This window comes from Suncus etruscus, chromosome 17 (genome assembly GCF_024139225.1).
Source record: "Suncus etruscus isolate mSunEtr1 chromosome 17, mSunEtr1.pri.cur, whole genome shotgun sequence".
Classification (NCBI taxonomy): domain Eukaryota; kingdom Metazoa; phylum Chordata; class Mammalia; order Eulipotyphla; family Soricidae; genus Suncus; species Suncus etruscus.
This window is the reverse complement of record NC_064864.1, coordinates 69,398,810-69,422,137: the sequence shown is the minus strand read 5'-3', so window position 1 is coordinate 69,422,137 and position 23,328 is coordinate 69,398,810. Positions and strand designations below refer to the sequence as shown.

At 52.9% G+C, this 23,328-nt stretch overlaps 2 protein-coding genes across 2 annotated transcripts; one reads left to right on the top strand and one right to left on the bottom strand.

Moving 5' to 3' along the window:
* Positions 1 to 2,024: 2,024 nt before the first annotated feature.
* Positions 2,025 to 16,774, top strand: DHX32 (DEAH-box helicase 32 (putative)). The gene is made up of 11 exons (XM_049764438.1): positions 2,025 to 2,537; positions 8,820 to 9,013; positions 9,263 to 9,638; positions 11,512 to 11,757; positions 12,990 to 13,089; positions 13,177 to 13,335; positions 13,811 to 14,002; positions 14,623 to 14,772; positions 15,359 to 15,546; positions 15,752 to 15,933; positions 16,530 to 16,774. The coding sequence occupies exons 1-11, from the start codon at positions 2,109 to 2,111 to the stop codon at positions 16,699 to 16,701; spliced, it is 2,388 nt and encodes a 795-aa protein (XP_049620395.1). The 5' UTR covers positions 2,025 to 2,108; the 3' UTR covers positions 16,702 to 16,774.
* Positions 16,750 to 22,180, bottom strand: BCCIP (BRCA2 and CDKN1A interacting protein). The gene is made up of 7 exons (XM_049764511.1): positions 21,997 to 22,180; positions 21,048 to 21,122; positions 20,352 to 20,432; positions 19,571 to 19,660; positions 18,728 to 18,915; positions 18,190 to 18,364; positions 16,750 to 17,132 (listed from the first exon to the last, which is right to left on the bottom strand). Exons 1-7 carry the CDS (start codon positions 22,156 to 22,158, stop codon positions 16,962 to 16,964), a joined length of 942 nt encoding a protein of 313 aa, XP_049620468.1. The 5' UTR covers positions 22,159 to 22,180; the 3' UTR covers positions 16,750 to 16,961.
* Positions 22,181 to 23,328: the final 1,148 nt, after the last annotated feature.

Here is a 23,328-nt window from a genome sequence, read left to right as displayed (position 1 = left end):
CATGTTCCTGGCATTTCCGGTCTCTTCCCTCCTGTCCTTCATGGGACTAGGGACCCCTGGGGTTCAGTGCAAGGCCTGAAGATTCCCCCAGGGGTCTTCTGGACCATACCTGGAGATTTTCAAGGGGCCACGTGTAAGAGGTGGAACCAGGCATGTAGCTGAACCCCCTGGGCAGTGCTCCAAGCACTCTTTTCTCTAGAGCTGGCTTGGCTCAGAGACAGTTTTATCAATTGCTTTCTTATGGGGCCCCTGAGTGGCAACCTCGGCCATCCCCAGTTGTCCAAAGGTCTAAATGACGTTCTGTGGACTGCTCTGCAGGACTGGGGTGTCAGAGAGCAGAAAGTCAAGGACGGTGGCCCCAGCAGCCAATCCACTTGGTGGGTGCTGGATGAAGGGTCACGTGACAGGCCTGACTACTGAAGGATTTGCTCTTCCGTGGTGTTTCTGATGGACTTGACTCGGCCCCTGAGTCATATGAACACAGAGAAGTGTCTCAGCCTGAGTGATGACCGGAAGACTCCCGTATCCCTACTTTGGGGTAGCTTTTGACCCCTTTCCTAAGTGATTTCTCATCTATTTCAATTTTTAAAAAAACAGGGGGGCCGGAGAGATAGCGTGGAGGTAGGGCATTTGCCTTGCATGCAGAAGAGTGGTGGTTCAAATCCCGGCATCCCATATGGTCCCCCGAACCTGCCAAGAATGATTTCTGAGCATAGAGCCAGGTGTAACCCCTAAGCTCAGCCAGGTGTGACAAAAAAAAAAAACTGAAAAACATTGGGGGCCAGAGTGATAGCACATCAGGGAGGACATTGGCCTTGAACTCAGCCAACCAGAGCTTGATCCCCAGCACCCAGAGGGTCCTCTGAATCCACCAGGAGCACCACCAGTACCAAAAACATTAAAATTAAAAAATTGTCTTTGGGGGCCCGGAGAGATAGCACAGCGGTGTTTGCCTTGCAAGCAGCCGATCCAGGACCAAAGGTGGTTGGTTCGAATTACGGTGTCCCATATGATCCCCCGTGCCTGCCAGGAGCTATTTCTGAGCAGACAGTCAGGAGGAACCCCTGAGCACCGCCGGGTGTGGCCCAAAATACAAAAAAACAAACCAAAAAAATTGTCTTTGGGGGAGCCGGAATAATAGTACAGTGAAGAGGGCATTTGCCTTACACATGGCTGGCCTGGGCTCAATTTCTGACATCCCATATACCCTGAGCCTGCCAAGAGTGATTTCTGAGTGCAGAGCCAGAAGTAATCCCTGTGCACCACCGGGTGTGGCCCCAAAACCAAAAGAAAAGTTGTTTTGTTGTTTTTGTTTTTGGGGTCACACTCAGCTGCGCTCAGGGATTAATTCTGGATATAAACTCAGAATTTGGAGGACCATATGGGACGCTGGAGATCTAACAGAGGTCCGTCCTGGGTCAGTTGCATGCAAGGCAAATGTCCTACCGCTGCGCTATTGCTCCGGCCCCAAGAAAAGTTGTTTTATCTTGCTTCCCACATCTGTAATTCGGGGCTGCAGGATCCAAAAATCCCAAGAAATGCACTTGATATTTCTCTGTTGGTTACACCCACAAAAGAAGTTAGTTCAATTCCACTCTGGCCTCTTGCTTCCGTAATCTTCCCCTTCCTACTAGAATCCAGAATGAAAAGTACCAAGTTCTTGGCACCAGCATCCAGGGAGCCCTCATAGGCCCTGCCCAGCTCCACCCCCCACCCCTCGCCACTGCTCAGTGTTCTTGTTCTGGGATTAAGCCATCACGTGATGCAGAGCCTGGCGGTCCTTGCTCTGTCCCCTGTTGCTTTCTATTCATTGTCAATCAAGATGCAGGGGCCAGTAAGAGGCCAGGCGAGAGCAAAGCAACCGGCCACATTCAGCCGGGTCCTTTCAGCAGACAGCAGCCCATTTAGAGAAGGGTCGTGTTTGGAGCATGCCAGCTCTGTGAAAGTTTCTGGTCTCTGTGTGTGCTCCATGCATGTTCCAAGCATGCTTCCTGCATTGGCTGATCTTCCTGTTTTTTCAGCAGGGCTGACCTGCTTTAACTCACGGAGGTGTGTCTGAGCCCAAGAGCCAAGGCAGCGCTGACGAATCCCGCCTACAAGATCCCTGAATGAAGAGCAGCAGCCCAAGGCAGCCCGAGACTGTTCCAGCTGGGGACGACCTCGAGTCCTGTCCCTTCCCCGCGACCACCCCGGGTTCCACCCCCTCGAGCCCAGCACTCTCGCTTGGAGAATGTCTATCTCGTGGTAGCTCAGAGACGATGGATGAAGACCTGGTGGGCGCTGATGCCTCCCCAGAGAAACGCTACTTCCCTGACTCCCTGGGCTCCAGCGATGGGGGTGAAGATGGGGTGCTGGCCTGCGAGGACCTGGAGCTCAACCCTTTTGATGGGCTGCCCTACTCGTCCCGCTACTACAAACTGCTGAAGGAGCGGGAGGCGCTGCCCATCTGGAAGGAGAAATACTCCTTCATGGAGAGCCTGCTGCAGAGCCAGGTCGTCCTGGTCTCCGGAGACGCCAAATGTGGCAAGAGCTCTCAGGTGAGGGCCGGGGATGGGGCAGAGGAGGAGTCGCCTAGACAGGTTGTGGATACCAGGCCCAGAGCAAGCAGGAGAGAAGAAACTCAAAAGTCATTTCAGCAAAGGCATAGGTGTCGGGGTCCATGGGATTTATGTAAAGAGTGACACTGCATTTCCCCAGAATAGTAGAAACACACACACACACACACACACACAGGCACAAACACGTTGTTCATATACTTAACAAGTAGAATTAATTTAATTTCCACTCCCCCTTCCCTTTGGGGGTTACCTGCCACATTTACCCACCTAGCCGTCCAATCTAGCAGTCAAACTATGTTTAGTTAGTTAGTTTCTGGGCCACACCAGGCGTTCATCAGAGGTTACTCCTGGCTCTGCACTCAGGGATCACTCCTGGCAGGCTCAAGGGACCCTATTGGATATCGGGAATCAAACCCTGTCGGCATGTGCAAGGCAAATGCCCTCTCCTATTGCTCTGGCCTCTGGACATTGTTGTGGGTAGAACTGGTTCAAAGGGGTGGGGGTGCCAGAGAGATAGCATGGAGGTAAGGCGTTTGCCTTTCATGCAGAAGGATGATGGTTCAAATCCCGGCATTCCATATGGTCCCCCGTGCCTGCCAGGAGTGCTTTCTGAGCGTGGAGCCAGGAGTGACCCCTGAGCACTGCCGGGTGTGACCACCCCCCCCTAGAAATCAGGCCACTAAAAAAAATAGGGGCCAGAGAGATAGCACAGCAGTAGGGCATTTGCCTTGCAAACGGCCAATCCAGGACCAATGGTGGTTCAAATCCCAGCAGCCCATATGGTCCTGAGTGCCGCTGGGTGTGGCCCCAAAACCAAAAATAAATAAATAAATAAAGGGGGCCTGAGTAACAGCCCAATGGGAGAACATTTGCCTTGCATGCAACTGACCCAGGTTAGACCCCGGCATCCCATATGGTTTCCTGGGTGCCAGGAGTGATCCCTGAAAGGATGTAAACACTGAGCACTGCTGGGTGTGGCTCAGAATAAACACATAAAATATGAAGGGAGGGAAGAAAGGAGGTAGGAAGAATTACTTGCTAGAATTTATTTTGGGGGGCACACTGGCAGTGCTCAGGGGTTTACTCCTGACTCTGCCCTCAGGAATCACTCCTGGCAGTGCTCAGAGACTATATGGATACCAGGGATGAAACTCGAGTCAGCCATATGCAAGGCAAACTCCCTCCCCACTGTGCTATTGCTCTGGCCCCAAGAGATGGAACATTTATTTTTTTTATTTTTTGGGTTTTTTTTGTTTGTTTGGGGGCCACACCCGGCAGCACTCAGGACTTACTCCTGACTCTGCACTCAGAAATCACTCCTGGCAGTCTTGGGGACCATATGGGATGCTGGGGATTGAAGCCAGATCCATCCCAGGTCGTCTACATGCAAGGCAAACAAACGTCTTAGCATTATGCTATCACTCAAGCCCCAAAAGATGGAACATTTCTGAGTATTGAGTAGGGCCACCTGGTGACAGAAGTGGCTGTTGGTTAAGTTTACCAAGGAGAGTGTACCAGTCATTGCTGGGAGATGGAAGAAATGATTTAGTCCTTCAACAAATGCAGGCAGGTCATGGTGATGACCTGGTGATGGAGAGGAAATCTCTAGTCTTCAGGGTGCATCTCCCAGAGCTCAGAGTCTAGAAGGGATGAAGGGGTGAACCTCTAGATGATTGTACTGGCTGCAGGGAGGTTTGCAAGGGCCACATGCTGGGCACGTGGAGGTCCTTGGATAGAACAAGAGCCACCTGCATCCCCACAGCCTGTTTCTTATAGGGTAGAGAGCGAAGCTGAGGAAACTGGAGCTTGACGGGGCCTTGCTGGAGTAACACCAGAAGCCAGGGGACTGAGTCCTACATCCCTACCCACTGCATGGTCTTGCCATCCTTGAGATTTTTTTTTTTTTGGTTTTTGGGTCACACCCGGCAGTGCTCAGGGGTTATTACTGGCTCCAGGCTCAGAAATTGCTCCTGGCAGGCACGGGATTCGAACCGATGACCTCCTGCATGAAAGGCAAACGCCTTACCTCCATGCTATCTCTCCAGCCCCCGTCCTTGAGATGTTTTTAAAATATTAGGATTTTTAAGTATCTCAGGTCTGTTGTTTTTATTTTTTTTTATTTTTATTTATTTTTTTTTTTTTGGTTTTTGGGTCACACCCGGTGGTGCTCAGGGGTTCCTCCTGGCTGCTCAGAAATAGCTCCTGGCAGGCACAGGGGACCCTATGGGACACCGGGATTCGAACCAACCACCTTTGGTCCTGGATCGGCTGCTTGCAAGGCAAACGCCGCTGTGCTATGTCTCCGGGCCCAGGTCTGTTGTTTTTAATATTGGAAGTTTTTTTGTTTGTTGATTGGTCAGTTTTGGGTTACACCCAGCGATGCTCAAAGCTTACTCCTGGCTCTGCACTCAGGAATCACTCTGAGGGGCTTGAGGGACCAAATGGGATCGAACCTGAGTCGGCTGTGTGCAAAACTAAGGCCCTCCCTACTGTGCTGTTGCTCCGGCCCGGAAATTATTTTTTAAGTGCATCTAATATAAAACTTACTGATAGTACTTTCTGATTGTAACATGTAGTGGACTGACTCCTTTCTACTAGAACAATTTGGATAAAAGGATTGAGGTAGGCCCAGAGTGGTAGGTAGCACAGTGGGTGTGATGCTGACCTTACATGCAGCCTGAGCAAACAGCCAGGAGTAACCCCTGAGCACCGCCGGGTGTGGCCCCCAAAAAAAAAAAAGATTTACCAGTACGTGCTTTTTCTTCTGAGTCACTATTTTTCACCACTTGGGTATTTAATGTTTACTTAAGATAACAGTAGATAGGAAAAGCATTTTGTTTTTGTTTTGGGGACACACCTACCCATGCTCAGAGCACTTCTTGTGCTCAGGAATCACTCCTAGTGGGCTCAGGTGGCCAGATGGGATGCCAGGGATCGAACCCGGGTTGGCCATGTGCAAGGCTAGCTTCCTACCTGCTATTGCTCCCGCCCCTGAAAAGCTGTTTTTGACAATGGTTTTCTCATAAGCGAAAAGGAAATTATCTGAGGCCTGAGCAATAATAGCACAGTGGGGAGGGCACTTGCCTTGTACACAGCTGACCCCAGGTTGAACTTAAAACTGAGTAAGTCCTGAGCACCATTGGGTGTGCCTGCCGGAAGGAAGGAAGGAAGGGAGGGAGGGAGGGAGGAAGGAAGGGAGGGAGGGAGGGAGGGAGGGAGGGAGGGAGGGAGGAAGGAAGGAAGGAAGGAAGGAAGGAAGGAAGGAAGGAAGGAAGGAAGGAAGGAAGGAAGGAAGGAAGGAAGGAAGGAAAATTATATGTAAATACATTTGTGTTTTCAGAAACACAACTGAGGTTCAGTGTTGTGTTGTGTCTGAGCCATACTACCAGAGCCTGGGGATCCTGGCATAGCTCAGGGACCATATGTATTGCCAGGGATTGAATCTGGGTCTGATACATGTAGTAAAACAGATTAATTATGGAGTGCTAGATGGAAGTGGATGGTGGTGAGATGGATGGATGGTGAGGTCTTTCTCCTCCCGGCCCGGGTTTCATACCTGCAAGCCCCTCCAGCCGGCGGGTCTGAGGGTTCAGGGTAGCCATGAGGAAATCATCCACAGGCAGTCAGGTTTCAGGAGACATCCGCTTTTTTCAGGCCCTAGCCACCACATGTGGCTCCAAAGCTTTAAAACCTTTCAGGCAGGGCCCGGAGAGATAGCACAGCGGCGTTTGCCTTGCAAGCAGCCGATCCAGGACCAAAGGTGGTTGGTTCGAATCCCGGTGTCCCATAGGGTCCCCCGTGCCTGCCAGGAGCTATTTCTGAGCAGACAGCCAGGAGTAACCCCTGAGCACCGCCGGGTGTGGCCCAAAAACAAAACCAAACAAACAAAAAAAAAACTTTCAAGCCATCTCCATTATTAGCCCTGCAATCAAGCTTTTTCTTCTCCCTCCATACTTCCAGCTCTCCTTCTGCTTCACTCTTATTAATCCTTGTATCAATCCCTCAATCAATCCCTCCCTGCCCCTGAGGCAATCCTTTTCTTACCTTCCAAAGACCCCTCCCAGAAATGGGCTGGTCTTATTATCAGGTAAGGTTACACCGGAAGAATGGGAGATGGGGGTAGCAACTGCCCCTTTTTTTGTTTGTTTGTTTTTTGTTTTGGGGCCACATCCCGAGTTGCTCCTGGCTGTCTGCTCAGAAATAGCTCCTGGCAGGCACGGGGGACCATATGGGACACCGGGATTCGAACCAACCACCTTTGGTCCTGGATAGGCTGCTTGCAAGGCAAACCCCTGCTGTGCTATCTCTCTGGGCCCATCTGCCCCTTTCTTAAAACAAATAAAAACAAAAGAGCATAGATTATTCTTTGTTTTCCTGGCTTCCACCTTTAGCCAAAGGCTGGAACCTTAATATTTCCACAGCAAAAAAGTTTAAAGTGTAAAATTAAAATATCAGACTTTTCAGGGGCCGGGCGGTGGCGCTGGAGGTAAGGTGCCTGCCTTGCCTGCGCTAGCCTAGGACGGACCGCGATTCGATCCCCCGGTGTCCCATATGGTCCCCCAAGAAGCCAGGAGCTACTTCTGAGCGCATAGCCAGGAGTAACCCCTGAGCGTCACAGGGTGTGGCCCAAAAACCAAAAAAAAAAAAAAATAATAAAATATCAGACTTTTCCATAAACTTAAATTTTTCTTAATGCTTATTTACCAACTACTATCTTGGAATGTAAAGGCTTATCACTATTGTCAGTCTCACTCAAGTTATAGGGTGTGATGTTAAATCTTTGTTCCCTGTCATGGAGGGCTCAGCAATGTTACTGTTGTAGGTGTCTTCAGTATTTTGTATTTGATCTGAAAGCGAGTTTGTAGTCCCAGCAGTCTGAACCTGATCATTTGTGCTAGCCTGATTTCTGACGAGGACCCAAAATTTCTTGGGAGGGTTGTCATCTATAGAAGCATAGGCATAATCCCTTCCTTTCTGGAGAAGATACCCAGCTATCCATTTATCATCCTCAATCCAAATAGGAGTATGGATTGTTTCTTGTCTCTGAATATCTTCTTTAAAATGTCTTTTTCCTGCAGTGTAACTTTCTTCTTGGGGTAAATTTAAGTAATTTAGTGTGATAAGAGTCAAAGATAACAAATCCATTGGTGGTGAGCTTCTTCTTCTATTTTTTTGTAATTGAGTTTTTAAGGTTCTGTGAGTCCTTTCCACAATGGCCTATCCACAACAATTGTGAGGAATCCCATTCAGATGTCTTTTTTTTTTGTTTGGTTTTTGGGCCACACCCGGCAGTACTCAGGGGTTGCTCCTGGCTGTCTGCTCAGAAATAGCTCCTGGCAGGCACGGGGGACCATAAGGGACACAGGGATTCTAACCAACCACCTTAGGTCCTGGGTGGGCTGCTTGCAAGGCAAACACAGCTGTGCTATCTCTCCGGCCCCTCCTTCAGATGTCTTTTCTGCCATTCTTTACAAAAAAATAAAAAATTTTGCTATTATAGGCTAGCCCATTATCAGTTTTTAGAATATGGAATACCTATCACAGAAAAACACATAAAAGGAAACTACAAACAGCCTTAAACTTCTGAGAAGACATAGGGATTGCCCACATAAACCGAGAATGTGTGTCCACCACAACATGGAGATAAGGTTTTCTTGGAAATAAATCTGTTTGAGTTATATCCATTTGCCAGATTTTGTTAGTCTGTAAGCCTCTTGGGTTTGCTCCTGCTATGTGAGTTTTCTTTGTTAATGGTGCACAAATGTTGCAGTTCTCTAATTTCTCTGGCTTGCCTCCATGGAATTTGGTAATTCACATGTAAACAGCGTGCATTTATATTTCTGCATACAGGGAAAAGCCTTAACCATTGTGTTCTCTCTCTGGCCCTTGAGGTTAACATTTTTTTGGGGGGCCATAGCCAGCTGTACTCAGGACTTACTCCTGGCTGTGTGCTCAGGAATCATTACCAGCAGTCTTGGTAGGCTATACAGGATTCCAGGGATTGAACTTGGGTGGGCTTTGTGCAAGGCAAATGCCTCCCCACTGAATAGACCTGGTTAATGTTTTGTGTGTCCTGCCTTTTATTTATTTATTTATTTTTGCTTTATCTCATGGGAGCCACATGCCAGGGTCCCACTCACTCCCGTTCTTCTCTCCTTCCCTTACTGGCAGCAACTGCCCAGAGCCACTTTGAGCTGGAAGCTCGTGCCTGAGTCTCGTCCTTTCCACACTCACCAGCTTTGTCTCCTCTTGCTGCTGCAGATCCCTCAGTGGTGTGCCGAGTACTGTTTGTCAGTCCACTACCAGCACGGCGGGGTGGCCTGCACGCAGGTTCACAAGCAGACAGCTGTCCAGCTGGCCCTACGGGTCGCCGACGAGATGGATGTGAACATTGGGCACGAGGTTGGCTACGTGATCCCCTTTGAGAACTGCTGTACCAGTGAGACCATCCTGAGGTCAGTGGGGACTGACTGTCCACTCCTGAGGCCATCCTGAGGTCAGTGGGGGCTGTCCACTCCTGAGACCATTTTGAGCTCCTGGGGACAGACTGTCTACTCCTGAGCTATCCTAAGCTCTTTGGGACTCTCTCTCTACCCCTGAGACCATCCTGAGCCCATGGAGCAGTTCCAGCTAGCATCAACCCTCCTGTCCTGGAGGTCCTCATGGCTACCCCTGCCCACCTGACCCCTACCTCTCCCCCGCAGGTACTGCTCGGATGACATGCTACAGCGGGAGATGATGTCCAGCCCTTTCCTAGCTAGCTATGGCGTCATCATTCTGGACGATGCCCACGAGCGGAGCATCGCCACCGACGTGCTGCTGGGGCTGCTCAAGGACGTGCTACTGGCCCGGCCCGAGCTCAAGCTGGTTGTCTGCTCCTCTCCACATCTGGCTAGCCGGCTGCACACCTACTATGGCGATGCACCGCTCCTGGAGGTGAGGCACATGTGCCCCGTCGAGGTGGTGCACTTGGGTGGCAGTGCTGACGGTGACTCCTTCCAGCATGTCCTGCACCTCATCTTTGACATCCACCGCTCGGGAGACAAGGGCGATATCGTGGTCTTCCTGGCAGGGGAGCAGGTGAGTGTTCCCAAGAAGCTGCGGTGGGGTGAAGGGAGCCAGGACCGTAGAAGGACTATGAGCCTTCGTTCCAAAGTTCCAGCTTAGGCAGCTGGACCATCTGCACAGTGAGCCCAAGGCTTCTACAGCCACTCCACTGGGACTGGACATGCTGGGAAGGACTGTCCAGCCCAATGTGGGGATCAGGAATGGTTGTTGGAAAGGAACAATGTAACCCTAGCACAAGTGCCCCTACAGTAGGGGGACGGGGAGGAAAAGTGACTTGAGCTTCCCAGAAGATAGCTGCATCCCGCTCCCACCTGCCCACCTTCCTTTCTGCCCTCCCTCCACCTTCCCCTACCCATTTTTTCTTCCCTCCTCTTCCTTCCCACCTTCCTTTCTTTCTCCCTTCCCTCTTCCCTCTTATGCCTCCCTCCTCTCTCTCTCCATTCCTTCCCTCCCTTCTCCCCTTCAATGATTCTCAGCACACTGACACTTCCAGATGTTTCCACACACTTGTAACTGGATACTGCTCTCCAGAGCTAAAAGATCCTTGGCATTTTGGGGACTTCTAGCTTATTTCTCAAAACATAGATTTTTTTTTTAAATCTATTTCCATGAAGTAATTGGGAACCTCAAATGAATGATAACTACACAGCCTCTTTATCCATTTTCCACCTGGATATCTCACACACAATTTCTTTTGTGTGTGTGTGTGTGATTTGGGGGGGGCCACACCCAATACACCCAGTACACTCAGGGGTTACTCCTGGCTATGCACTTAGAAATCGCTCCTGGCTTGGGGAACCATATGGGATGCCGGGAATTGAACCCAGGTCTGTCTGCGTCATCTGTGTGCAAGGCAAATGCCCTACCGCTACACTATCGCTCTGGCTCCATCACAATTTCTTGAGCACTCCCTAACCCCCATGATTCAAGACACTGAAGTGAGCCAAAGAAGGGAAAGCATTAAAAAGATAAAGGAGGCAGGTAAAGGGGGTATGGGAGCACTTACAGGGCCATCAAAACCCAAGAGGAAAAGAAGAGAGGGTGGGAGAGAATCTAGAACATTCCAAAGTCAGAGATTCAGATGATCAAGAAGGAAAAAGAAGGTGCCTGAGTGATAGAATGGAGGTAAGGCATTTGCCTTTCAGTAGGACGGTGATTCAAATCCTGGCATCCCATATGGTTCCCCAAGCCTGCCGGGGGCAATTTCTGAGTGTAGAACCAGAAGTAGCCCCTGAGCGCTGCTGGGTGTGACCCCCCCAAAAAAAATAAGAGAAGGAAAAAGAAGACACAAAGAGTGATTAGAGGGGCCGGAGCCTGGCTAGCAGCTGACCTAGGACGGACTACAGTTTGATCCCCCGGCATTCTGTATGATCCCCTAAGCCAGGAGCAATTTCTGAGTACAGGAATGATCTGAGTGTCACCGAGTGTGGCCCAAAAACCAAAAAAAAAGGAGTGATTAGAATTTTAGGGCACATCATCATCCTTCAAGTCAGAGTAAATTAAAACTCCCAGATGGGACTTGAAAACAATAAAGCTCGAAGCAGAAGCAGGGCCTAGCGGATGAGCTAATCATGGGACTCCAGGATTTAACATAAACTGTTTTGAACTGAACATTTAGAGATGCCATGAACTTGTGGCTGAGGCCCTTGTGGCCGAATCCTTCCTCAGGGAAGAAAACCTTTTTTTTTTTTTTTTTTTTTTTTTTTGGTTAGATGCTCAGGGGTTACTCCTGGCTACTCGCTCAGAAATTGTCCCTGGCTTGGGGGGACCATATGGGACGCCGGGGGATCGAACCGTGGTCCTTTCCTTGGCTAGTGCTTGCAAGGCAGACACCTTACCTCCAGCGCCACCTCGCCAGCCCCAAGAAAACCTCTCTTAAACCTAGGATATTGAAAAGGCCTATGAACTCCTCTGCCAAGAAGGCTCGAATCTGAACCCAGACCTCGGTGAGCTGCTGGTGGTGCCCTTGTTTCCGGGGGAGAAGAGTCCAGTGTTCCGGCCGCCCGAGGAGTCTGAGAGGGGCAGCCGGGCCAACCTGCGCCGGGTGGTGCTCACGGCCAGTGCGGGCGAGACACTCATCTGCAGCCACACAGTTCGCTTCGTCATCGATGTGGGCCTGGAGAGGAGGAAGGTAACAGGCGTTCCCTGTCGCCATTCCCCTCCCTGCTCCTCACTGGTTGGCCTAGAGCATCGGGCCCTGATGACCCTGATGGCCTGTAGCCTGAAAGTAGGGACGAGAATCGAAGTGCTGGGGGAAGGTGATGAGCAAGGTCACCTTATCAAGCATCTTCTCTTGTCCTTGTTTTTGCTCTGGTCTCAAAAAAGTAAACTGTTCTCGGGACCCTATGGGATGCTAGGAATTGAATCCTGGTCAACTGCTGCGTGCAAGGCAAATGCTCTACCTGCTCTGTCTCTTTTGTTTTGTTTTGGGGATCACACCCAGAGATGCTGGGGGCCACACCTGGTGGTGTTCAGGGGTTACTCAAGGCTTTGTGCTCAAAGGTCATTCCTGGTGGTGCTTAGGGTAGCTTATGGATGCCAGAAATCAGATCCAGCCACTCAAGGCAAACACCCTCCCTGCTGTGCTATCACTATGGACCTTGTTTGTTTGCACACGTACACACACCACCACACCCGTTTTTTGTGGGTCACACTGGGTGGTGTCAAGAATCAAACTGAGGTCTCAGCCTCTTGAGTTTAACTCTCTGGCCTCTGAGTTCATTGTTTCCATTTTTTACAAGTATTGCTGGGCTGGGTTGTTTTTAATCCTCTTTTTCCAGTATAATTTATACTAGAAGTGCATTTCAAATCCACAGAATTTAATGTCAGTGAATTCTGGCTTTCAAGTCAGCCTGCTAAAATTCCACTGTGGGGCGGAGCGATAGCACAGCCTCAAAACTTGCACACGGCCAACACAGGACAGACCCCAGATCAAATCCCAGCATCCCATATGGCCCCCCAAGCCTGCCAGGAGCAACTTCTGAGCACAGAACCAGGAGTAACTTCTGAGCGTCACCCAGAGTGACACAAACAAACAAAAATTCCACCTTAAATTTTTCAAATGTTTATCACCACCATAAAAGAAAAATTCAAGGAAGAGTAGAGGTTAGGTGTCTGACACCAGCCAGTACAGCCAGATTGTGAAAGTGAGTCTGGCTTAGCCTCATGCTGGTTCTTTTGGATCCTAGGCAGCTTTCACATCACAGAGTCGAGATGTCTCATGAGCCCAAGGCCCTATGGGGTGGTCCTGTCAAGGTATGGGCAGATGAGATGAGGACTAGCAACACCTGCCTGTTGAGACAAGCTCCCACAGGCCCCAGGGCTAGGGCTGGGGGCTCTGAGACAGGTCTGTCCCCCCACAAGGTATACAACCCTCGGATCCGGGCCGACTCACTCGTCCTGCAGCCAGTCAGCCAGAGCCAGGCCGACATCCGCAAACAGATCCTCGGCGCCTCGAGTTCAGGTACTGTGGCCCGGCCTGACCCCATAGGTTGGTCGTCCCTCTGGGTTGAAGGTGGCACGGTGCAACGTTCGCCCTGTCTCTCCACAGGCAAACTCTTCTGTCTTTACTCGGAAGAGTTCGCTGCCAAGGCCATGAGGCCCCTGAGGCCCGCTGAGATGCAGGAGTCTAACCTTACTGGCCTGGTGCTATTCCTGAAGAGAGTGGACATTGCTGGCCTTGGCCACTGTGACTTCATGAACAGACCAGGTAATACAGTCCACAGCCCTGAGGAAGCCTTCTAGAAAGTTCTAAGAGTACTTAGAGCCAACCACAAAAAAGAGGCCAGGGGATGTGGCTGGGCCAATGGGACACAGGACCAGAGTTGGGGGGAGGGCTGCATGTAGAAGGCAGGACCAGCTTCTACTGGGGACCTTCTCAGGAGCCCAGAGCCCAATGCAGGGTGGGCATCTCAGCTCTCCCCTTTCTCTTGGTGCTCAAACCTTATTGCACTCAGGGAGCAGGTTTCCCTCCTGGAGGCTGCATACCGAAGGCCAGGCCCATCCTCACAGTGGTTCAAGCCCTCCCTGCCCCTCAACTCCTGCTGGCGCCAGTTGCAGCTAGGTGGCACCAGACTCAAGCTGTCCCATCCCCTCCCACCCCTAACTCTCACAGCTGGCAGTGCCCACTGGGCACCCACTGGGGCCAGGGTTCACAATGGGCCGCCCCTGCACCCCATTCCCAGCTCCCGAGAGTCTGATGCAAGCTCTGGAGGACCTGGACTACCTGGCTGCACTGGATAACGATGGCAACTTGTCAGAGTTTGGGATCATCATGTCTGAGTTCCCGCTCGACCCGCAGCTCTCCAAGGCCATCCTGGCATCCTGCGAGTTCAACTGCGTGGACGAGATGCTCACTGTTGCTGCCATGGTCACAGGTACCAGGAACCCCACTTCATGCTGAGCAAGAATATGAGCCACATGTGTGTGGCAAAGACAGCAACTGGGTCCAGGGAACCCAAAAATCGCAACACAGAAAAAATACCCTCGAACTAATGCCTCAGACAGATGCCAGAGTGTTTTTGGAAAGTTTGTAGGGGCCACTTCCCTGGGGCTGGAGCCAGAGCAGAGCAGGGAAGGTATTTTGCCTTGAACACAGATCAGAGCCCCATCCCTGGGCCCTATTTGATCCTTCAGGCCCCGCCACAAGTGACCCATGAGCACTGCAAGTGTGGCCTTGGGCTCAAACAGAAAAATGCCACCCCATGGCCCATGCACAAGGCAGGTCGCTTCCCATGGGCCACTGGCATTAACAGTGGTACTATAGGTGACAGCATACTCAGCTCCCTTGTGCTGCACTAGCCAGGCTACTGCTGAGACCGCCCCACACCCCCACCCCATTCCAGCCTTAGTCCTGACAACTGGGACTCCATGGATGGCCTGAATCTCTGACTCCTGGCCCTAGGCTCCCAGAGCCCCAGAAGCACAGCATACCCAAATGAGGTCCTCCACCCGCTGGCATCTTCCTGCTGACCTTGTGGCATTATGTGTCCTCCAGCCCCACCCTGCTTTTTGGACCTGCCGCCAGAAGCAGATGGAGGCCCCTCACCCGGCTGGAAGTCGTTCCTACACCCTGATGGGGACCACTTCACCCTCATCAACGTCTTCAAGGCCTACCAGGATGCTCTGCTAGCATCCAGCAGTGAGCGTAAGTTCTTACAGAAACCTACCCCTGGTCCTGCCTTATGAGATGGGGAGGCGTCCCATGCACTCCTGTGCCACCCTCAAGCCGTGGAACCCCTGGCCTAGATCCCGAGAAGGCAAACAGTTGGGGTATGGGGTATAGGCCCCATGGAGCCAGGATGATAGAGACCAGCCCCAGGGTGTGCTGACTTGCACAAAGAATGGAGGTTGGGGGATCCTTCCCAGCAGCCTTTGCTTCCTCCTTCATGTGGATGTGTCCACCCTGCTCTGCAACCAGGCCGGCGGGGCAGCCAGAGTGGGAGTGTGGTACACAGGAAGTGTTGGGGGAGCTAAGAGCCTGGGCAGCCTCCAGAGGTGGCGGGCACCCTGCTGTGCCCAGGGGGAGGCCCTGGTGGCTAGGACAGCCTGAGCAGACAGGCAGGGTGGACACGAGCCTCTCTGCGTCAATGTCCCCAGTTGTGGGCTAGCTGAAGGGGCCGGCCAGACTTGTGCCCGGAAGTGAAGCCACCATGAAGGGCACTAGGGGTAGGGGGAGCCAACAGGTCCTGGCTGAGCAGGAGGGAACAAGGCCCCCATGTGCTCCCTCACAGACAGTCTGGAGAAATGGTGCCATGAGCACCTGCTTAGCAGCTCAGCGTTGAGCACAGCGGCCGCCATCCGGGCTGAGCTGGTGGACATTGTCCGGCGCATTGAGCTTCCCTACGCCGAGCCAGCCTTTGGCTCCACTGAGAACACCCTGAACCTCAAGAAAGCGCTCGTGTCCGGCTTCTTCATGCAGGTGAGCATGGCCCAACCATGGCCCTGAATGGGAAGGTTCCAGTGAAGGGGACTGTTTGCCATCATTGGGCAAGCATTGGGCGCAGCCTGTGCCCTGGGCAGGACCAAGGGTGGATTCCCCACACCTGAAACGCAGCATGGCCCCTGTGTGCCGGGACAGTCTCTGAAAGCCCTGAGCTCTACCTGGGCACCCCATCTGCCTTCAGATTGCGCGGGACGTGGACGGCTCTGGTAACTACCTGATGCTGGCGCAGAAGCAGGTGGCCCAACTGCACCCCGTATCAGGCTACTCGGTAACTGGGAAGACACCTGAATGGGTCCTCTTCCACAAGTTCAGCATCTCCGATAACAATTACATCCGGGTCACCTCAGAGATCTCCCCAGAATTGTAAGTTTTGATAGAGGAGAGACCTGTATGGGGGATTCAGACTGACCCAAGGCCTTCCCAGTGGTGGGAGGGCACAGGCAGGACTCCAGAGTCACTGGCCAAGTAACCTTCCAGTACAGGCATCAGCAGCCATAGGCAACCTAGCCTGGGGCAGTGAAGGGCGGGCAAGGCCGTGGAGCATCAGCTGGATGCTGATGGAGGTTGCAGTGAGGCAACATAAACACACACACACACACACACACACACACAGGCCCCCAATAGTAAGTGTACACACACACACACACACACACACACAATAGCATGACAAGAGACCCCCAATAGTAAGTGTGTACACACACACACACACACACACACACACACTAGCATGACAAGAGAACTGGGCTGTGGCGAAGCAGTCAGATGCCAAGGAAGGTGTCAGTCACATTCTACAGTGGGGCGCAATCTGCAGCTTTGCCCAGAAATGCAGCCCTGTTCGCTCTATGCAGAGCCCCAAAGCCTCTGTTTTTCCGGCTGAGCGAGGAGTGGCTCTAGGACTCGTTGCAGGGTCAGGCTGGTGGTGCCATGACAGCCTATGTCCATCCGCTGGTCCCATACAGGTTTGTCCAGCTGGCCCCACAGTACTACTTCAGCAACCTGCCGGCCAGTGAGAGCAAGGATATCCTCCAGCGTCTCATGGACCATTTGACCCTGGCGCCCTCTGGGAAAACGCCTGGTGCATGCGAGACGGGGAGCCCTGACACTCCTGAGCAGAGGTGTTTGGTGCAGTGACCCATGCGCCCTCCCAGAACAGCCCCAGAAAACTAACTTTGTATAGTATTTAAAAATAAAAAATAGAAATTTTTATTGTGTTCTTTAAATTACTACATGGTGGGGTTTTTATTTACCCCCTTCTTGGAAAAGATTTTAACCCAACATGATTCTTTCAACCAAGGTGGGAAAGTTTTTTATCCTGTGACACACACCCAGGCAACCACGCTCGGTTGGGAGGGCTGCAAGCCTATCAGAATGCAGCCAGCATGCTGGACCACTCACACAGCCAGGTGCTCCTGCAGAGTGCTCATGATGGCGCCCATCCTGTCGCTTGGTACCACCATCACTGTCCGCAGGGGCCTCAGTGGCACGTCATCAAAGGCCCATCTGCCCCCCAGACTCGTGTCACCATCTTCATGCACGGGGAAGCTGAACTTCAGGAGCGCCCGCTATAGCAGACACAACGTACAACCAAGTCACCGAGGGCCAGAAAGCCCACTGCCCGCTCTGGTTCCTGCTCTGGTGCTGGGAGAGAAGCACCCTGTCTCGGGAGCCCGTTATCTCCACTACTACCTCCGCTGACACAGCATCTACAATTCAGGACACTTGGCCAGTCTCATACGAGTCCCCTATCCATCTTGGGACAAGCAAAATCAAACCTGATGTTTTCATCTGCGGTTGATCCTAGACACAAACCCAGGCTTTCAAACTAGTTTAAAAGGGCATTTGCTATCAGAGCAATAGCACAGTGGTAGGGTGTTTGCCTTGCACACAACCTACTTGGGTTCAATCCCATAAAGTCCCTGAGCCTGCCACCAGGAGTGATTTCTGAGCGCAGAGCTAGGAGTAAACCTTGAGCACCGCTGAGTGTTGCCCAAATAAACGGAGGGAGGGGGGATTTGCCTTGCACACAACCTACTTGGGTTCAATCCCATAAAGTCCCTGAGCCTGCCACCAGGAGTGATTTCTGAGCGCAGAGCTAGGAGTAAACCTTGAGCACCGCTGAGTGTTGCCCAAATAAACGGAGGGAGGGGGGATTTGCCTTGCACGCAGCCCACCTGGGTTCAATCCCAGCATCCTCTACAGTTCCCCAAATGTTGCCACAAGTCATCTCCGAGTTCAGAGCCAAGAGTAAGGCTTGAGCACTACAGTGTGTGTCCCCAAAATAAGCCCCCTCCTCTTACCCCAGCACTAATCATCAGTTTGGAGGATGGGAAACACTGTCCAGTCGGGCCACAAGCTACTTACTTGCTCTGGGGAAAGAGCTAGTGACTCCTACAGTTCAAAGACATGGGACAATGGGCACCCAATCGCCTAGAGCCAACACAGGACAGTGAGAGCTCAGGCTCAGAGGCCTTAACTGTCACGGTGATATCTGCCTCTTGGAGCAGGTGAGCTCATGGTTCTCTCCACATCCCACACTGTGGGCATGGGAGCACTGACTCTGGGTCCCAACCCCAGCCCTCATCCATATCTGAGCTGCCAGAAGACAGGACAGACGTGTACCTCATAGAAAAACTCCTCTTCTGCATTGGCGAACCTCAGTTCCTCTATGCCTTGGCCCCCTGGCTTCCTTCTGGAACCGTCCTTGCCTGCGTCCACAAACGTCTTACTGATGAGGAGGAAGAAGTGGCACTTCCCACATGGCTTATTGGTTCTTTGCGCCTCCGCTAGCTCTTTCCTACAGGCCAATGAAGTATCAGTGGCAACAGTGAGGTTGGGTGACCCCTTACCAGTGTCAGCACCTGGGACATTTGGCCAGCAATGTGCACTGTCCAAGAGTTTATGCACCACCCTGCTGAGGGGGCTCCTCGGGCCCTGGAAACACTGGAACTGGGTTTAAACATGAGATGGAACTCAGCCTCCTGGGCCTTGTTACAAAGCTCCTGGCCCTACCCCTAACACAGGCCACCCAGCGGTGAGGGATGGAACAGTGCTGGCTAGGCCGTTCCCATTTCCTTTGGGCCCCACCGTGTCAGACCCAGGCTTTAGTGGATGTACTGGCCCACCTAGCTCCTTCCTTCCCCTTCCCACCTGCCCTTACTGTAGCTGCTGGTGCATGGGCAGCGCCAACTGCGGTGGCACATTCAGGAATCGCTCGCTCAGGAGGAGGCCCACGGGCTTGGTTGAGTCCTGGAAGAGCCCATCCAGCTGCTGAGCCAGGCTCTGGCTGCAATGCTGCTCACAGGCGCGGACCAGCAACTCCTGGATCTGTTCCGCACACTGGGTGTCCTGCGGACAAAGAGGTGCCTTTATTGGGGGGTGGGGGGTATGGGGGATGGACGGACACAGGGACCGGAACCGGCACCAGTGCAGCTGCTACACTGAGCGGGAACCACTGGCTTTCAGGTTGATGGGAGCCAGCAGCCATAAACATCCTTGGCCCAGAAATCAGCTACAAAGCAAAGAGCTGTGCTGGGCATGTGCATGAGTGTCTCATCCACATCTGCTCCTAACTGGGGAGCACTCAGGGCCTTAGCTCCATGCTGGCCTCCCTGGGCCCACCCAGGTCACAGTCCTTGAACTTGGGATTCCTTGAACCTTTCCTATTTATGAACCATTTTAACTGCCCACTCCCAAGTAGCGGTCAGGAGTCAAAGACAGCAAGTGTCCAAAGAGAATGTTTATGGATAAGATAATCTGATTTAAGACCAACTTGTAGGGCTTTTCACCATTTCCATGATTACAGAACCCACATTTAAGCCTCAAGGCTATATACTACAGGGAAGAAGTGACTGACCTAGAGAAAGCCATCAAATCCTAACACCCTCGCATTACAGGGCAGGGTACGCTTGCACAGGGCCCATCTGCTAGACAGTCCCCCCCTTGCTGATAAAGGGGCCCTGGGCCTTAGGAGCACTCCTCAAGCATCTCTGGGCAGACTGACCTTCCTTTCCGTCAGGTTGAACAGGCTAATGAAGCCAAAAATCTCATCTCCATCCCCATCATCATCGCTGTCCTCTGAAACTGCTGTTTGCTATGCAGGAAAAAACAAAAACAAAAACAAAAAACAACCGTTTGTTGGAAGAAAGGCAATTCCTGCTCTCCGTCTGAGTCTTGTTTCTGGACTTTCCAGAGCGAGCTCTGTGTGGCCCCCAGCCCAGCGCATCCTCTGGCATCTCAGAAACTCGCCCATTTCATGCTGTTGCTCACACACAAGTTCCCAGACATGAGGCACTTGACTCAATCCTAGAAGCTGCCTGACTGTTTCTTGGGGGCCATTGCCACACCTTTCTCTGAGTACCAGGAATAAAGGTGAGTCACCTGAGGCAGTCTCCAAGAACTAAGGATGCCCCCTCTGGGCTCTCACTGCCTGTCTGCCCACCTGCGATGTGGGCAACCCCTGCACCCAGCAGATGGTCTTGTGCTGAATGGCTCAAGGAAAGGGGTGGCCACTCTCCTACTATGCTGCCCAATGATTCTTGAAGCCGAGGCAGAGAGGGATCTCAACGTCCCTGGAAGCAGAGAAGAGAGAGGAACATGCCAGGGACAGAGTTAAACCAGAGCAATTGGTCAACTGAGTCAGGCCCCCTCGCTCCCTGCAGGGCTTTGCCTGGGACTGGGGTAAGGCCTTCAACCAAGTGCCCCCCAGACCCCTTGTAACCATCTGGCTGCTGGCAGCCTACAGGAGGCGTTTAGCAGGGTGAGGGCGCCACAGGGCCGCCTACCTTGATCACGCTGCCAATGTGGTTCTGCTGGATGAGAAGCTCTGTGAGCTGGGCCGTGTTCACTGCAGCCTTGAGAAAGAGCTGCAAAGAGAGGCGAGTTCCCCAGGTCATGGCAGGGGCGCCAACAGCCCGACATCTCTGGTCGGGAACAAACCTTGAGCTGCAATCAACAGGACCTGGAAGACGAGCTTTCCAGACCAATCCCAAAAGGAAAGGGGACGTGTAGGAAGATGGAACCCAACAGTGACACAAGAAGGAAAGGGAGGGGGATGAGGGTGGACAGAGGCTTCAGGCAAGGTATGATGGGGCATGGCAGAAGTAAGGATGTACCCTGAGGCTGTGTGGGGACTAGTGGACTAGAGAATCACAGGAGAACTGCAGAGATGAACCACAGAAAACTGAGACCAGGAATCTGGAGACAAGATGTCTCCAAACATCTTGAACACCGAAGAACAATCTGTCATCGGGACAGATGTCCTGAATGGACCAACGCAGGCCAGGGTGGGGATAGGAACCTAGGTTCCCTCAGAAGAGACCCTGCAGGGTTTGGGCAGTGTCCAGTATGCATCTGGAGGCCTCGAGTCTGACACCTAGTACTCACACACAACCAAGTGCCACCCCCAGTGCACCTTAACCAAGTGGACCAGCACCTCCACAAGCGTGCAACCCCGATACCACACCCCAAGAGGACAATACCTGCTGTAGTAATTTCTTAATACCATCAAAATCGACATCTGAGATTGAGTAAGCTTCAAACTCGACATTCACTTCCTGTCAATAAGACAACAGGCTATCAGGTAACATACTTAGCTCCTCTGTACAGTCTCAGCCCCACCACAGGAAAGGGGACAGAGAGTGGCATCCAGGACCTCGCGCTCTAAGCCTCTCACAGGCCAGCGCTGTTGTCAGTGTGGACAGCAAAGGGGCCCAGGAAAGCCAAGCTGACAGAGGTATAGCTTCCTGGGAGGGTCCGCTCAGAAAATGGGGCAGAGCCATCCATGAGGACCAGAACACGCCAGGATCACGCTTCAGTTGCAGGCTAGTGGTCTGGGGTGCGGGACAAGCATTTACAGAACTCTTAAGGAGGAGAGATACAGGCCAGGTGCCCCATTCCGATGGGCTGTGAGAGACAGGTAGGACCCCTGAGGGTCAGAGTCCTCGAAATCATTCAACAAGGAGGAAGCCCACCCTCATGGCAGGAAAACCCGGCCAGGACGGGAGCAAGAGTACAGCTGTAGTACATGCACCTGCCTTCCTGGCATGCACGGGCTGATCTGGGTTCATGCTCCAACATCCCATATGGTTCCCCGAGCCCCGCCAGGAGGGAGCGAGGAGGAAGCCCTGAGCATTGACGAGTGGAGCTCAAAGACAAAAATAAAACTCGAAACACAACCCAAGGCGGGGGCTCCACCGGGAATCCAGTTGCAGAAGTGGGGAGGGCGCAGAGCCCACGGCGAGGCCGGATCAGAACCCGGAGGACGCGCAGGCCGGAGTGCAACCAGGTCTCCCCGACCCGAGGCCCCGGGAAGCGGCCTGGCGCCCCCCAGGTCCGGCTTGCAGGACCCCGGGCCCGGGCAGGTTCCGACCCGATCTGACAGCCCGGGCCTCGGGGGGGGGCTACGATGGCTCTTCTGAGTGTGCCCACCTCTCCCACCATCTCGTCCTCCTCGTCGCTGTCTTCGTCCTCCTCTTCGCTGTCCTCCCCATCCTCTTCGTCCTCCTCGTCCTCCGCTTCCTCGTCCTCCCGCTCGCTGGGCGCCTGCGGAACCTCCTGGCCCAGCGCACGCCGCTTTGGCCTGGACGCCATCTTGCCGGCCCTGCTGCGCCTGCGCGGCCGGCGCGGGCTGTACTTCCGTCCCCGGGTGTTTAACGTCACTTCCGGTGATGTCCACTTCCGGACTTGTCCATCCCGGCCAGGGAGAACTAAGGCCGCGAAAAGGCGCCGGGTCGGACTCCACGACAACTCAGCACCCCATATGCGCTCAACTACTGAGTTCCTCATTTATAAATCTTCACAAAGGCCTTTCTATGGATTTTGCTTCTCTAGTCATCCCGACGCACGCTCTCCCAGGTTCTCCCCGCCCCTCTGTGTATATGGTTCGGCCCGACTCGGCGCCCGCGCCCGGCGCACTGCGCAGGTGCGAACCGCGGTTCCCTGGTCCTGCCCCAGGCGCCCCGCCCGGCGTGGGTCGTCGTCGTAGCAACGCAGGTCACGTGGTGCGGGGCAGGCCCCGCCCCCGCGGTCCTCCTTCCTCCTAGACCTAGAGGAAAAGCCCGGCATTCGCCCGGGCTGGGGCATCTCCGAGGGCCGGGCGGCTCCTGCTCCTTTAGGGGTCTACCTGCCCTGCGAGGTAGGTGTGACCCTCCGCGGAGCCCCCCGAGAACGGAAGGTCTCGGGATCTGCGCAGGCACCCCCAGCCCTGCCGCTGTCAGATGCAATCCGGCCCCCTTTGATAGGGAAGGGATATTAATTTGATTGTAAAAGTAAACAAAGCAGAACCCTTTGGGCCGGAGCGGTGGCGCAGGACGAAAGGCGTCTGCCTTGCAAGCGCTAGCCTAAGACAGACCGCGGTTCCATCCCCCCCAGCGTCCCGTCTGGTCCCCCCCTCAGGCCAGGAATGATTTCTGAACGCATAGCCAGGAGTAGCCCCCGAGCGTCCCCGGGTGTGGCCCCAAAAACAAACAACAACATAAATAAACAAAACCTACAAAACTACCATCTGTCAAGAGAAAAGGAAGGACATTAACCCGTTAACCTCAGTAATAATCTAGCTAGAATTTTGGTACCTACGCTCGTGGTGTGTGTATAAGCTGCAAATCATTTCCCTGAGTTGTTTTTGGTTTTTTGTTTTTTTTTTTTAAGATAATTGTGGGGGCTGGAGAGATAGCATGGAGGTAAGGTGCTTGCCTCTCATGTGGTTCAAATCCCAGCATCCCATATGGGGACAATTTCTGAGCATATAGAGCCAGGAGTAAC